The 13,988-nt window shown below is 38.0% G+C and overlaps 1 protein-coding gene across 1 annotated transcript; it reads left to right on the top strand.

The window, feature by feature from the left end:
• The first annotated feature begins 875 nt into the window (after positions 1 to 875).
• Positions 876 to 13,800, top strand: LOC104399808 (vacuolar fusion protein CCZ1 homolog). The gene is made up of 14 exons (XM_010023935.1): positions 876 to 969; positions 1,084 to 1,177; positions 1,275 to 1,349; positions 2,324 to 2,371; positions 2,969 to 3,052; positions 5,219 to 5,394; positions 6,001 to 6,082; positions 6,579 to 6,640; positions 7,557 to 7,668; positions 8,262 to 8,295; positions 8,649 to 8,766; positions 10,966 to 11,124; positions 12,226 to 12,353; positions 13,455 to 13,800. The coding sequence occupies exons 2-14, from the start codon at positions 1,169 to 1,171 to the stop codon at positions 13,508 to 13,510; spliced, it is 1,143 nt and encodes a 380-aa protein (XP_010022237.1). The 5' UTR covers positions 876 to 969; positions 1,084 to 1,168; the 3' UTR covers positions 13,511 to 13,800.
• The last annotated feature ends 188 nt before the right edge of the window (positions 13,801 to 13,988 follow it).

Genomic DNA, 13,988 nt, shown 5'->3' with positions numbered 1-13,988 from the left:
GGTTGTACGTGAATCAGCAGTGTGCCCCTGTGGCAGTGAAAACGGTGTATGGGGCTGGGCGAGTGAGAGTGTCTTAGCAGGTCAAGTGAAGTGGTTGCTTCCCCTCAGCTCAGCACTTGTGAGGCTGCTGGTGCACACTGTGTTCCTCTGGGGCTTCCTGGAGTAGGAAAAATACTGCCCAACTGGAGCAAGCCCAGTGGAGGGCCCCTGAGTCAGTCAAGCAGCTGCAGTCTGTAATGTACCAGCTGAGCCTTAGCTAATTGGATCTATGCAGCCTGGAGAAGAGATGATGTGGAAGGGGGACTGATGGCAGTCTTCACCTGCCTAAAAGGTGGCTGTAGAGGATGGAGTCAGGTTCTTGAGGTGGTGGTGATGAGACAGGATCAGAGGTAATGGAAGTCCAGCAAGCGAAACTCTAATGAGATAAAAGAGAAAATTCTTCATAGTGAAGTTGTCAAACAGCAGAGCAGTGCCTGGAAAGATTGTGGAATCTTTGTCTTTGGAGATATTTAAAACTTGACTGGATGAGGCCTTGAGCAATCTGAGCTAGCTTTGAAGCTAGCCATGCTTTGATGTGGCTTTGAAGCTAGCCTTGCTTTGAACTAGCTGTGAAGTGACTAGGGCCTATGATTTCAAGAGCCTTCAATTTATAAAGCATTTTGAGATATCTCGGGATGACTGACTTCTTAAAAGTGCTTAAATAAGCCTTTTATCTGTTATTACAGATGCCTGTTTAGGTACAAGATAAAATTCTGCCTACGGATTAAAGTTAAACCCGAAGCAAACCATGAACCCAGTGTTCTTTACGTCTGATTTTGTTAAAATCAATTAACAGAATAGATTGATTCTTGATTCTTTTCTCAAATTTTAGGAAGAAAAGAAGATTCTCTTCTATCACCCAAATGAAGTAGAAAAGAATGAAAAAATTAGAAATGTGGGACTCTGTGAAGCTATAGTACAATTCACAAGGTATGAAGTCTGATGGCATGGCTCATTGTGTTAGCACTAGCACTAGTAGTTTAAATTCCCTAATCATATGAGTGTGTATAAATACTTATGTCTACATACATGTTTCCTTTCCAGGACCTTCAGTCCAACAAAACCTGCAAAATCCCTACATACGCAGAAGAATAGACAATTTTTCCATGAACCTGAAGAAAACTTCTGGATGGTCATGGTACTTATGCATGTGATATGCATGTTTCTAAAACATTGTATCGCAATGTTCTCAATGCATTCTGCATTGTCTAATACCAGCCTGTTCCACTTTCTAGGTTGTACGGAATCCCATAATAGAAAAACACAAAGATGGAAAGCCAGTCTATGAATATCAGGAAGAAGAATTACTGGTAATACTGAACTCTTCCTTTTCTGTTTTCTAATGGGATATATTGTATTTTAAGAGTAACTTCAGAAACATCTTAGTTTGATTCTTCTTGAATTGCTGCCAAATTGATTTTATATATATCCATATATATATCTCCATAAACGGATAAAGAACAATAAAGTTTAAAGAAGTGAGCAAGATAGAGAATTATCCAGATAGCAATCCCAGTAAGCATCAGTGAAATATGCAGCTTTTAGCTTGGAATGGGCACATAATTCTTAGGATCCACTTGTTGAATAAGTTCTTGCAACAATCTAAAATCAATGTATTTTTATTAGGTTTAAGTATACATGTTACTACTTAAGGCCCCCAGTAATCTTTGCTAACAATCTGGAAAAACAAACAGCTCAACTGTAATGGGATTTTTTTGTCCAAACTGCAGTATCATTAGGTAAGTTTAACTGTATACTGGAAGAGTATTTGGTCGGTTGGGAAGATAGCTGAAGCTGGTGCTTCCGCTGCTTCCATTCATTACAGTATGCACTAGTTCTGTTCCTTGTTGTGTTCTAAGAAAAGGATTGCTGTCACAGGCACTCTATTTTGCTAGACAAACAATAAAACAGTCCGGGTTTTTTTTTCCATCTGGGTTAAGATCCTAGCCCAATAAAAACCTGGTCTTCAGAAATAAAGTTCGTTTTCACTGACCACTGGTGTTAGGGAAAGGTGCTATTTGTAACTGATGTCTTGTACATGAATTAACAACGTGTTTTTGGAATTGAATCGAAGGGCGGACGTGACTCTCTTTATTGAAATAGGATTTTAAATGTACAAAGAAATTTCTAGACACTGACTGGAAATGCAGTTTAACTTTTCAGAGATTGATTTCTCCAACTCCTATGTTTGTTGGCCCTTTGAAAACAGATTATGTCCAGCTCAGCCAAAACATTTGAAATTCTGCCTCTGCTTTATTCTAATGTCCTGCTCTCTTTTCTGCAGGACAAGGTTTATAGTTCGGTCCTACAGCAGTGCTACAGCATGTACAAGGTAAGAGTTAATTACTGCAGGCTCCTCTTCTGGGCAGAGGAAGAGATCCTCATGGTGCCATTTGGATGTGCAAGCTCATCTCTTCCTGAGAGCAACACTTGTAATGATGTTGATGGAAGAGAATAATAAAGCTTGTGCTTTACAAGTTACTTGTGCTGGTTCATTAGCTTATTGTAAAAATAAAAGCCTTCTTGTTTCTGCAAAGTCCAGATCTCTTCTTTCATGAGCAGTTACACTACTAAGCATTTGATTTTGATTGTATTAGATATTAGCTGTTGGAGAAACAATACTGGAAAAAGGCCATGAATCTGGCTTTTACAAAACAAGTGCATAAGATACTTAAGCCACATAAATAATTTCTCTACCATCAAAGAATTTAGTTTCCTTTTCTCATGTTGCCTCTGCTGCCATACATAGCTGGACTCTGCAAATATGAGAGATGTCTTTTTCAATAAAGAAGGGATATGTCTGGATCTATGTGGAGTCCAAATATTGAGAAACATACTGAAAATCTAGCTATATTCATGGCCAAGTCATAAGAAATTATTGTAAATCATTAATCTAATGGTGACTGATTTTTCTCTTTTTAACAATTAGCTTTTCAATGGCACATTCCTGAAAGCCATGGAAGATGGAGGTGTGAAAGTTCTCAAGGAGAGACTAGAGAAATTCTTCCATCGGGTAAGGCCTTATTTTTCAGGCACATACAGTTTGTTTCTGCATTGAAATAAAATGCATACATCTTCTCTTAGGTGGCTGTAGTGTGACTATAAAACATAGGCAGTGGAAAAGGTATTGTGCCAACATAAAAAATCTGGTTACTCATTTTTTCAAAGACTTCTGCTTCCTACTAATGTAGTAGGTTCTTTTAAGTGGGGTTGAACCATAACTCCAGGGTTATGGCTTGATGGAACAGTTTAGCCGTTGCATGTTTTTTCTGATGGAATGATGTTTGTTCTTTGGAAATGCTGTTTTAACATTTGAATTGGTTATTAGTGTGATAGCAATCTGTGCAGACCTACTTAAGTAACTGCTACAGAATCACTCAGGTTGGAAGGAATCTGGAGAAGTTCAGTCTTCTACTCAAAGTTAGGGTAACACTGAATTCAAACTAGACTGTACAGGGCTTTGGCTGGTCGAGTCCTGGAAATATTCAGGGATGGAGATTCCACAACCCGCATGCACAGACTTAAAAGTCCCACAGAACTCTGAAGTAATGGATAGCTGTAATTTTTAACTTCCCCCCCACCCCCAGTCCCTCCACCTCATGTGTGGAATTAGTAGTTGTGCCTGATAAGCTTTTAGGAAATCCCGCCTTTGTTATAACTAGTCTTCAGATTTTAGTTTCAGTCTTCAAAAGCTACTGTTAGTGAAAGGATGGAAAGCAAACCCCATTTCTGAGCAAGAAAGCAATCAAATATTATTCAGGTATTTTTCACATAAAGCAACTGAATAGTCATGTCTGGCACAATTTGGAGTTCCTACCTGAAGAGTTTCATCACACTGTACAGGATGGCATCCAATGTCTGCCTGCCTGCCCCCATTTTTCTTGTGGATGGAAACAGAGGACTGCTGTCAGCAGTGAATTCTCTTGTGGCAGAGATGTGAATATTGATATCTGTGATAATGATGGAGTATAGACACTATAATACTGGTGTTTAAAATGCTGTTCTCGTAACAGGTTTTTAAAGTAACACAATGTTGTAGACTCTAGAATGAACTTCTGGCACCGGAAGTACTTGATTAGCTGGTGTGTGCTTCTGTCTAGACTAAATTAAAAAGAGTATGGCAAAAATGTAATAGATTTTTATCTTTAAAACATTGAATTTCTTAGAAGTTCCTACTGGAGATAAAACAGTAATGACTATAGATTTGTATAACAGAAAGAAATCCAAGGAACAGTTGTTTCTTTTATTTCACTGGGGAATTTGAAATGCTTAAGAAGTTTGGTCATGCAAGTTGTTCTGCTATAACCCTATGGAATGAATTCGCTAAGTGTTGCTGGCAGGCTTGAACTGCACTGAAACTGAAAGGAAATGAGACTTAGATTATAAACTGTGACAAAGATCTGTGATACTGTTTGTAAGTAGTTTATTTCTTTGGGTATTTGGTAATGTGAAATGACTGTAGAGGGAGCCATTGGATTACTCATCTTTCACAGACCAAAGCACTCGATAGTGCATTTGAAATCTCTTGGTAAAGTTTACAGTCTGTGAAGGAGCATAATAGAAATTATCTTTTCCTTTGCACGTGGAAAGCTAATGGATTTATGCACTAATATTTCTACAAAGTTACTTCTGAAATTGAGTGTTAGTAAGATAAGATGTGCTTGCTTATATTCTCAAAAGACCTTGAGCTGGATTTAAAAGCTTTTGTCACTATGATTAAATAATAGCAGGCTGAGAGCTGGAATCACACACTTGCATATAGAATCATAGCATGGTTTGGGCATTGCCATGGGCAGGGGCATCTTCAACCAGATCAGGTTGCTCAGAGCCCTGTCCAATCTGACTTAATGTTTCCAGGGATGGGGCATCTACCACCTCTCTGAGCAACCTGTGCCAGGGTTGCACCACCCTCATCATAAAAAAATTCTTCCTTGTATCTATTCTGAATCTCCCCTCTTTTAGTTTAAAACCATTACCCCTTGTCTTATTGTCCTGTTGCCGTAGGCCCTAGTAAGGTCTGTCCTCACAGGAAGGTTTTATGTCATACAAGCGGAACTGGAAGGATGTTTACTTTTTTTGATCATTAGTCTAGATTACCGGGGATTAGACTCAAATTTGTCATTTAAATCTACGCATTGGAAGTTTTCTGAAGTCTAAAAAACTGTTGTTGTTATCTTAGTACTTGCAGACACTGCATTTACAGTCCTGCGATCTGCTGGATGTGTTTTGTGGAATCAGCTTCTTTCCACTGGATAAAATGACTTACTTGAAAATTCAGTCATTTATTAATAGGATGGAAGAAAGCCTGAGCATAGTCAAGTATACTGCATTTCTCTACAATGACCAGCTTATCTGGTAGGTACTTCAGTAATTCTTTTGTGTTTCTTTGATTTCTTATCCTATAAATAGGTACCATAAAGCAAAGCTTCTGAATCCTGAATGGTAGGATGAGTGATGTGTAAGAAAGGCATTGGTCTCTAGTTTTAAATTCTCTGACCTGTACCAACTGATTACGTGCAGGTTGGCCTGGGGAGCAGCTAGAGAACTGTCCTTGTCACTTCCATCGCAAGAGCCCCCTGCACATATACAGAAGTTCCTCTGTAGCACCTTTTAGCAGAGAAGGTTAATTAAAGGATTGTTCTTTAAATGGTTCTGAACCAGAAAGTTGCAGTGCTTGTAAAGAGTTTTACTTGAAAAAGGACTTAAGATAGCGAATGTAATCTTTCTTTGTTTAAATATTATTTATATTTCTTTTCTGGTTTACAGTTATTTATGTGGTTTGTATTTAGCAAATAAACCACATTTCATTAGAAATTTATGTTCTGGGATTTAATCTACTGAGACACTGAAACATTGCTACCTTAGTTTGGTATGTGCTTTGCCTGAGTTTTGGTTAGAAGGATATGTGTGATCTGAACTGCAGCACAAACATGACTTGTGTTTCTCTCCCTGACGTTCTAGGAGTGGACTGGAACAAGATGACATGAGAATTTTGTACAAGTATCTCACAACATCTCTGTTTCCAAGGCACATGGAGCCTGAGGTGTGGTAGTTGTTTCTTTTTTAGGAGTGGAAGGGGAGGTGGTGGGGAGTCATGGAGCTTGTTGTTCATTTGGGTTTTGTTCTTTCTGTTTCGCTAGTACCACTAAGGGTTAAAGTACTAAAGAAGAGCATCTTTCCCACCCTTCCCTCTCCCCCATTTAAATTTTAGTTCAGGAATTCTGGGATTTATTGTTTTCAGGCCACTACCAAATTCAGTAGTATTTGCACCTAATGCTTACAACATGAATTGTGGGGATAATTTGAATATGGGATGGTGATGGGGAGCTTACTGGGGAGCTTTGTTCCGTAGTGCAAGTGAATCACTTCAGCTTAATGGCAGAGTGCAGCATGGAGTGCTGTAAGACCACTTGCAGTTAACAGTCCCTTCCCTGATCAAAAAGCACCATAAGCTAAGTTTTAGAATTTAATACATGCAAAATTTAACAGAAAATACCTTTAAGCTGTTTTTTCTTGTGTGTGTTCTTTCTTTGCTTCAGTTAGCGGGAAGAGATTCTCCAATACGTGCTGAAATGCCAGGAAATCTACAACACTATGGAAGGTAGCTCTTGTTTAATGTCATCATCTACTGCTGCTTCCCTGAAGGATGAGTACATGTGTTATGAGTACATATTCCACACACAGTTCATTCTAGAGTGCCACACAGCAGTTGGTGCAATGTAAAACTTGACCTCTGGAAGGGGGGAAAAAAAAGAGAGAAAAGCCTTCATTAACATTACTGCACAGATACTTTCTTCCCCACTGTTCTTGTACTTCAGTGAAAAGTTTTGGAACTGTTCCAGTCATTTCTTCTGTTTGGCACTTCAGACAAAGGCATAGATTAATCAAGGGATTTATCTATTTACTTTTGCTCTGTACTCAGCATGTCAGAGTCGGGGATCCTGTACTTAAGCAGCTGGGCAACATGATTTTGAGTAATTGTGAGTTTGGACGTATTTCTTCAATCACGATAATTCCTCTTGCATGATTTATTGTATTCTTTTGGGATCAAGGCACTGGCACACACTCCTTGTTCCACCCTATTTCCCCCCAAGTTTAGGTGCTTCTAATACACCACTGTTCTACATAAAACTGATGCGAATGTACTGTTGGAGAGCAAAGGAAGAGTGCTTTCCCAGTAGTAAGAAAAAAAAAGGGGGTTTAAAGATAGTCACAGCTTGAATGTGGAATGAGTTTTGTTGTTATTTTGATGATCTGAGTGGTTTCTTTCCTTAGCATTATTCTCACTTTCTAATCCTGTTTCTGTAAGTCTTTGGAGCATATATGCAAATACTTCTGAAAAATAGGAGAGTGTTGAGATAACGTATTAAATGCTCTATGCCTATCTGGATAGCTGAAAACTCACTCTATTAAAATATATTCATACATGCAAGTATTGCTACTTTCAATACATGTGTTAAATAGGGGAAACTGAAATAAGTAATTGATCACATCTGACCTGTTGAATTATTTTCTAGGTTTCTTACTGGACCTTTGAATCTGAATGATCCAGAAGCAAAATGCCGTTTCCCCAAAATATTTGTTAACACTGATGACGCTTATGAAGAGCTTCATTTAATTGTTTATAAGGTATTACATCTTTCTCTGTGATTGTTCCACAGAATTAGGAATCTGTATACAATGATCTGAAGTACTTATGAATCGTATAGAAACATGCATTGATATGAGGTTAAAGCAAAGAGGCAGAAAAGCCTCTGGTGTTTCTAGCAGCAAGATTTAAAGCCTGAATCCTCTTTTGCCCTCTCCTATACCCTCCCCAAAACAAACACGTTTTTCATTAAAACAAAATACCAGCCTTCAGTTACTTTAAGTGGTTTTATACCTGGCTTTATGTAGCATTAATCAATAAAAAATATGAATAATCATTTTTAAAAAGCACCATCTAAATTTTTAAATGAAATGCAAGCTTCTTGCAGACATATTCCCTTGCAGAAAATGCATTTCTAGCAGATCTTACCTTTTCCCTGCAACTTAAAAACTGTTAACTGAGCTGAATTTCAAAATCATAAGAGATTATCCTACTGAAGTGTTTCCTTTAAAGTAGGGGGTTTTTTTAAACTGGTTTACCTGTATGTGACCTCACTGAAGTATTGTCATTTGTTTGAGGTAGCCGAGGTAACCTGTTGTAAATGGCTTTTTTTGCTTTAACTTTTTTGTTCCAGGCCATGAGTGCAGCTGTCTGCTTTATGATTGATGGTAAGTACCTATTAGCATCACTTATTTGGCAAAACATAGTACAAAATGCTTTTACATGTACCTTGGTTTATTCTTGAAAAACACTGACAGTAATTTCTTATTTGAGTCTCTTCACGAGGGCTTTTATCAGTCATTTGATTTTTGTTCCAGTGGTGTAACTCAATTTACACCATAAAACGACTAAATATTGCTTCAGTTAGTAGTACGCTTCCAAAATCATCCATAAGGTTATAATTAAGATAGAAATTTGTCCCAGGGCTCTCCCTGATATTTGAAGAAAACAGGTACAGAAACTGTACCTTCAACTGTGAGAAGAGACTCTCACCTCTCCCTTTTCTTTACCCACCACCCAGCTTCGATTCCGCCTACGCTGGAGTTCTGCCGTAAACTGGACAGCATTGTTGGGCCTCAACTCACCGTGTTGGCATCAGACATATGTGAACAATACAACATCAACAAGAGAATATCAGGGTTTGTGACACACTTCTGTTCCTCTTGCAGTCCCTCAGTTACCGGTTAAAAATTAGGTTTAATGAACTGCTTAAATAATGGCAACATGAGCTCAGATGTTGAAAGCATCGAGTTGACTCTGTACTTTACATGGTGTTTGTCTACTTTTCTGCATCTTAAGCATTTCTGAAGTGCCTGGTTTTGCATATTTAGGTCTCCCTGCAGTAGCAACATACAAGTTATTAGGAATGAATGTTTATTGCGTGGCTGAAACCTTTTTTCTTGTTGTAGAAGAAATCATAAATATTAAGATAAATCTCACTATCACCAATTGCGATTCTGCCTCATCATCCCCCTGCTGTCAGCAGGTTATTCAGATATAAGAAGTGAAACTTCTGGGTTTTACTCCTTATGTATGTGAACCGAAACTAGCTGACCTGTGGAGATGATGAGTTCTAGAGATTTCTGTGCTTGCAGAAATCCATACAAAATGGCAAAAATGCCAACTGAAATGGTGATCTTCTGTCGGTGTCCCCATGCTGAAGTCAAAAAGTAGCAGTTCCTGCAAAATCTTAAGTTTATACTTTCTAACCTTTCTTGAGGAAAGCAGAATCTCACTGTGTTCACAAGTAGCCCTTGGGCTAATAGGACATTTGAGTTAAAAATAACTAATAATAATTTAAAAGTATTGCTGTCTTGCCCATGTCCTTCTTTGTGCTGATTCCCTTTGACTTCTGGTTTCCCAGGCTGCTGTTTCATATAATGTTAAAAGAACTGTATTTTTTGCATCAGGTGGATACTGACACCACCAGCTTCGAGTATTGCCTTAGACACAAGTATTTACAGCTTGAATGGTGTGTGTGTAACTTATTCTGTTAGAAATCCAAAAGAAAGTGAAGGTCTATATACTGGAACAACTTCTGTTTAGCATTTTGAAATGGCTGTTTTGGATTGTTTAGTTACAGTAAAAGCTTTAAAGGTCAGTACTTTTTCCAACAGTTACTGCTGCTTGAAGTGTTGCCATCTATGGTAGGTGATGAGGTGAGGGAAAAGCTGTCTTAGTTCTACAAAATAAATAAGGTAACTATGGGGGGTGGGGAGGGGCAAGGGGCAAATAAAAAAGGATATTAATGCTTTGGAAAATATACTTCAGTTAAAGCTATAGTTGACTTTCCATAAAATTGTATTTATTTTTAGATTGATTTGTTAGTTGGGGAAGCCAGAGCAGCATCACATATGACAACATAAGAGGAATTAAAGCAAAGATAGGTGTATGACAGAGCTCGGTGGTAGCATGCCAAATCAGCAAAATAGCAGGGTATAGAATAGGATGTGCCTGAAACTGTGCCAATCTACTAAATCATTAAAGTTGGAGGTTTTTTAATGTCATCCGGGACTGGCTTTGGCAGCTTTAACTCTTTTAAAGTTTAATGCCATGGTGTCCTGAAAACATGATACAGTACTAATGCATCTGGGTGACAGGAAAGAGCAAGGGTATCTAGTTGTTTGCTAAGGTGAGTGGTGTCATCACAGTTATCTTCCTGATTCTGAATAATACATAGCCTGAAGTACCAACTGCTATAGCCAGTTTCTGCCAGCCTGAATTTGTTGTGACTTCAGTTCTAAACAACAGATTTTTATATTAACTTAATAGAAGAGGAAATGGAGGAAAACTGCTGAGGCAGGAGTTTAAAAATAGTCTCTTGGCCCACACAAATTATGGAGGGAAATGTAATTGCCTGAATGAAGGAGTTTTTCTTTCTTTTGATTGTAACAAATTACAAAGATGTGAGTGGAAGATTACTTATCAATCAAATGAAAGACCCAGCATCCACTGAAACAAGATTGGACTGGTACAGGGGAGAGCAGCAAAGAAACAACACTGGGACAGAGAAAAAACAGCTCATTAGAAAAATGCAGATTATTCCTGGGAAGTTGGAAAAGGCCTTTAGACTCCCCCACATCTATTTACTAGCAGCCTAAGCAGCAGAAAGGGAAAACCTGGTTGGTTTTGGAGGCTTGCTGCTTTTTAAAGTGTGCTAAGATGAAGTTTGATCATGCCACAAGATTTAATGTACTTGGGTCTCTTCGATGTGAAGGTAACCTCAGGATGTCTGGGTAAGCTTTGCACTGGATTGTGACCCATTCTCTGTGAAGCCTGTACTTATAGAACATGTATTCACAAGCCTGGTTTTGTTTGTTTGTTTTTTATCTTCCTAGGGCTGAGAAGGAGCCTCAGTTTAAGTTTATCTATTTCAATCACATGAACCTGGCAGAGAAAAGTACCATTCACATGAGGAAAACACCCAGTGTATCACTTGCATCAGTTCACCCTGACCTCATGAAGATTCTCGGTGACATCAACAGTGACTTCTCCAGGTAATGCTTAACTATTTAATAGTCTGTAACTGCTTCTATCAAGTAGATTTTTTTTTTTTTCCAAATGGGTGAACCCTTCATGTCTTATTGCTCATGGATGGTTATTCAGAGCTCTGTGAGATAAAGGGTGTAACATGGGTCATATTTGGTTTTTTGTGTTGGTTTAGAAATAGTTTGTCTCAAACAAAACTTAGTGTCCTTTTAGAAAAATAATTTAAGGAAGGGCCAGGGCCTCTATCCAGGAAAATATCTACTCTATTTGAAGCTTCAGAGAAGCCATAACAAACTCAAAAGGAATGTAAAGCCTAGCACTTTTGCACTTAAGCCTGTCTAATCTCAGGATAAGTAGTAGGAAGGACAGGGAAACCTGCTTCTGCCTAGATGATACTCTCTGAAACTGTCGCCTGCTTCTAGCGATTAGACAACAGATGAAATGCAAACCCTGCAGTTACTACAGTACTGCTGACAGAGAAGATAACTGGCTTCTTATCAATGGGTATTGTGCTTCATGGTGGGAGAGACCCTCTGTCACTATAAAAAATAACAACATGAAAATGCTGAATAATTGTGATGTCTCTCAGTACTGGCAGTTCTCACACTCTACTTGGGGACAAGGTTTTCATTTGTCTGTAAACGATAAAAGAATGTTCTGTCATACTGTGGAAGAACAGGGTCAGTGATGGCTTTATCTAGTTGTTGAGCATGGTTTAGTTCTAGGTTTAGCAGTTAGATATGTGAAAAAGTAGTATTACCACAACATCCACCAGCTCCAAATTTCATTATTCGGTCACTGTGTAGTAAACGGTAATTCTATGAAGTGTGTCCTTAGCAGGATGGAGGGATAGGGGTTTTCTCCAGAGCGCTGGAGTGTTGGTGGACAGTGGGTGATGGATTAACCTAGGGATGCAGTTGTACTAAGCAGCCATTTATGAAGCCTTCATCCTGGATTGATGAATTATGTCTAAGTCACTATTGGTAGTCTATCATTCATACTGCACAACCACAAAAAATTACGACATTAAGCTGTTTTAATGATTACAAATAAAAGTTGTTGAACATGAACTTGCTGCTACCTTCTTTAATTTGTAAAATTTCTTTCAGAGTTGATGAAGATGAGGAAATTATTGTGAAGGCAATGAGTGATTACTGGGTAGTTGGGAAAAAGTCTGACCAGCGAGAACTGTATGTTATTTTGAATCAAAAAAATGCAAATCTGATTGAAGTTAATGGTAAGGATTGTTTTTATTACCTTTAAATACAGTTACTGCTAAAATGTATGCCCCTGGAGAAGTAATAAAATCCATCTCACAAGAAAGCTAGAGAGGGACTGATCTATGATAGACCAGGTAAGTTTGCATAAGGTTTTAGTCTGCCTTCTACAGCTGTCAAAGAACAGTATAAATATTCAGCAGGCATTCTTAATTATTAATCAGTCATTCTTCCTCCTTCAAATAATAGTGGAGAGAGTGCTCTGTGAGCTTAGCTTAGAAGTAATTAATGAAGTGTATTATAGGTGAGAGATGAACATCCGAGTTAAGTTTTACTTGTCTATGACCCATGGGTAGGTTATTTATGCATAATGTCTCTCCTGTCAGTGATCCTCATTCCACTGTTGTCTTGTTTCTAGTGCTGCTTTGAGAATGACTTACTATGACTAAGAGTACAAATTAACATTTAAGATGCAATAAGCTTTTAAATTTCCATTTCTCTTAAAGTCTGAGTCTTACTTGCAGCAGTTTTAGGGACCTCTGTTTTAACAGGAGGTAATGTACTCACTTGGGAAAGAATTAAAGCTTTTCCAAGCCTAGCAACCTCATTTTTCAAAAGAGGAATGAGTTGCATGACTTCACTATGATTTCTAATTGTCTTTCAGGATCAAACCTGAGAGTTTCTGTGCCCGATAAACTTAGGAAGTGCTTTCTGCCAAACAGCACAAAGCAAAAGTTTTGCTGACTTGATTTTTTTTAACAGGCTACCCTAATCCCTCCTTCCCTGACAAGGGGTACAGTCTACTGCTTTGTGTTGAAGCCAAGTCTTCTGTTGTTCCTGTGTAGAAGTTTAAGACAAATGGCCCAACAGCAAATACAAATTACCATTTACATTTTAGTCATTTAGAATACAACTCATCTTTCAGACAGTGTCAAACATCAGATTTGACTCATTTTCTCCTACTGAAGATAGAGTAACATTAAGTGTATTTCTACACTGGAAACTCCTAGAGTTTCTTCTGTTTGAATTTAATTATATTGTCCTCGATGATCCCCAGGGTTTTGCTTGCAGAGGCTCCTGTAACATATAGTGAAATATCTTTCTTCTTTTCTTTTTTACAGAAGAAGTGAAGAAACTTTGTGCAACACAGTTTAATAATATTTTCTTCTTGGATTGATCTGCAAAGGGCTGATTCATTGGAAGATGTCAATGTCAGACACTTGTTCAACATGAGAAGTTATTAGTCATATTATTGACTGGAATAATGACAATAGTAAAGCAATACTTGCTTTGTAAGAATCAAAATTTCTACTAAAAATCTGTAAACTGATCGTAAAATTTTTAGATTTTAAAAAAGTTTATGTGCAAACTAAACAAAACCTGGCCTGAATTCATCTGTACCATTCCATTCTGCTATTGTTATGTGAATATTTTACTGGAAAATAAAACTAATAATTGTTACACTTTTAAGGGCATCTTTTTATTTTCCTGTGTTCATTTGCATCATCATACTAACTTTCTACAATGTGAAACTAGACTGGTTACCAAAGATCCTGGCACCAAAAGCTTTCTAGGTTGGTCTGTTGTTTGCAGCTGCTGCTTCAGCCTGATACACATTTTGTTAAGTTCTTACATTCTTGTTCATATGCAGTATT

The sequence above is a fragment of the Nestor notabilis genome, unplaced genomic scaffold (assembly GCF_000696875.1).
Source record: "Nestor notabilis isolate BGI_N333 unplaced genomic scaffold, ASM69687v1 scaffold7571, whole genome shotgun sequence".
Taxonomy (NCBI): Eukaryota; Metazoa; Chordata; class Aves; order Psittaciformes; family Psittacidae; genus Nestor; species Nestor notabilis.
This window is presented reverse-complemented; position numbering and strand designations above follow the sequence as displayed.

Excerpts from the sequence above, each read along its gene's own strand:
- LOC104399808 (XM_010023935.1), top strand. Across the intron at positions 1,350-2,323 it reads ATCAGGAAGAAGAATTACTG|GACAAGGTTTATAGTTCGGT; the intron begins GTAATACTGAAC and ends TCTTTTCTGCAG. Across the intron at positions 2,372-2,968 it reads AGTGCTACAGCATGTACAAG|CTTTTCAATGGCACATTCCT; the intron begins GTAAGAGTTAAT and ends TTTAACAATTAG.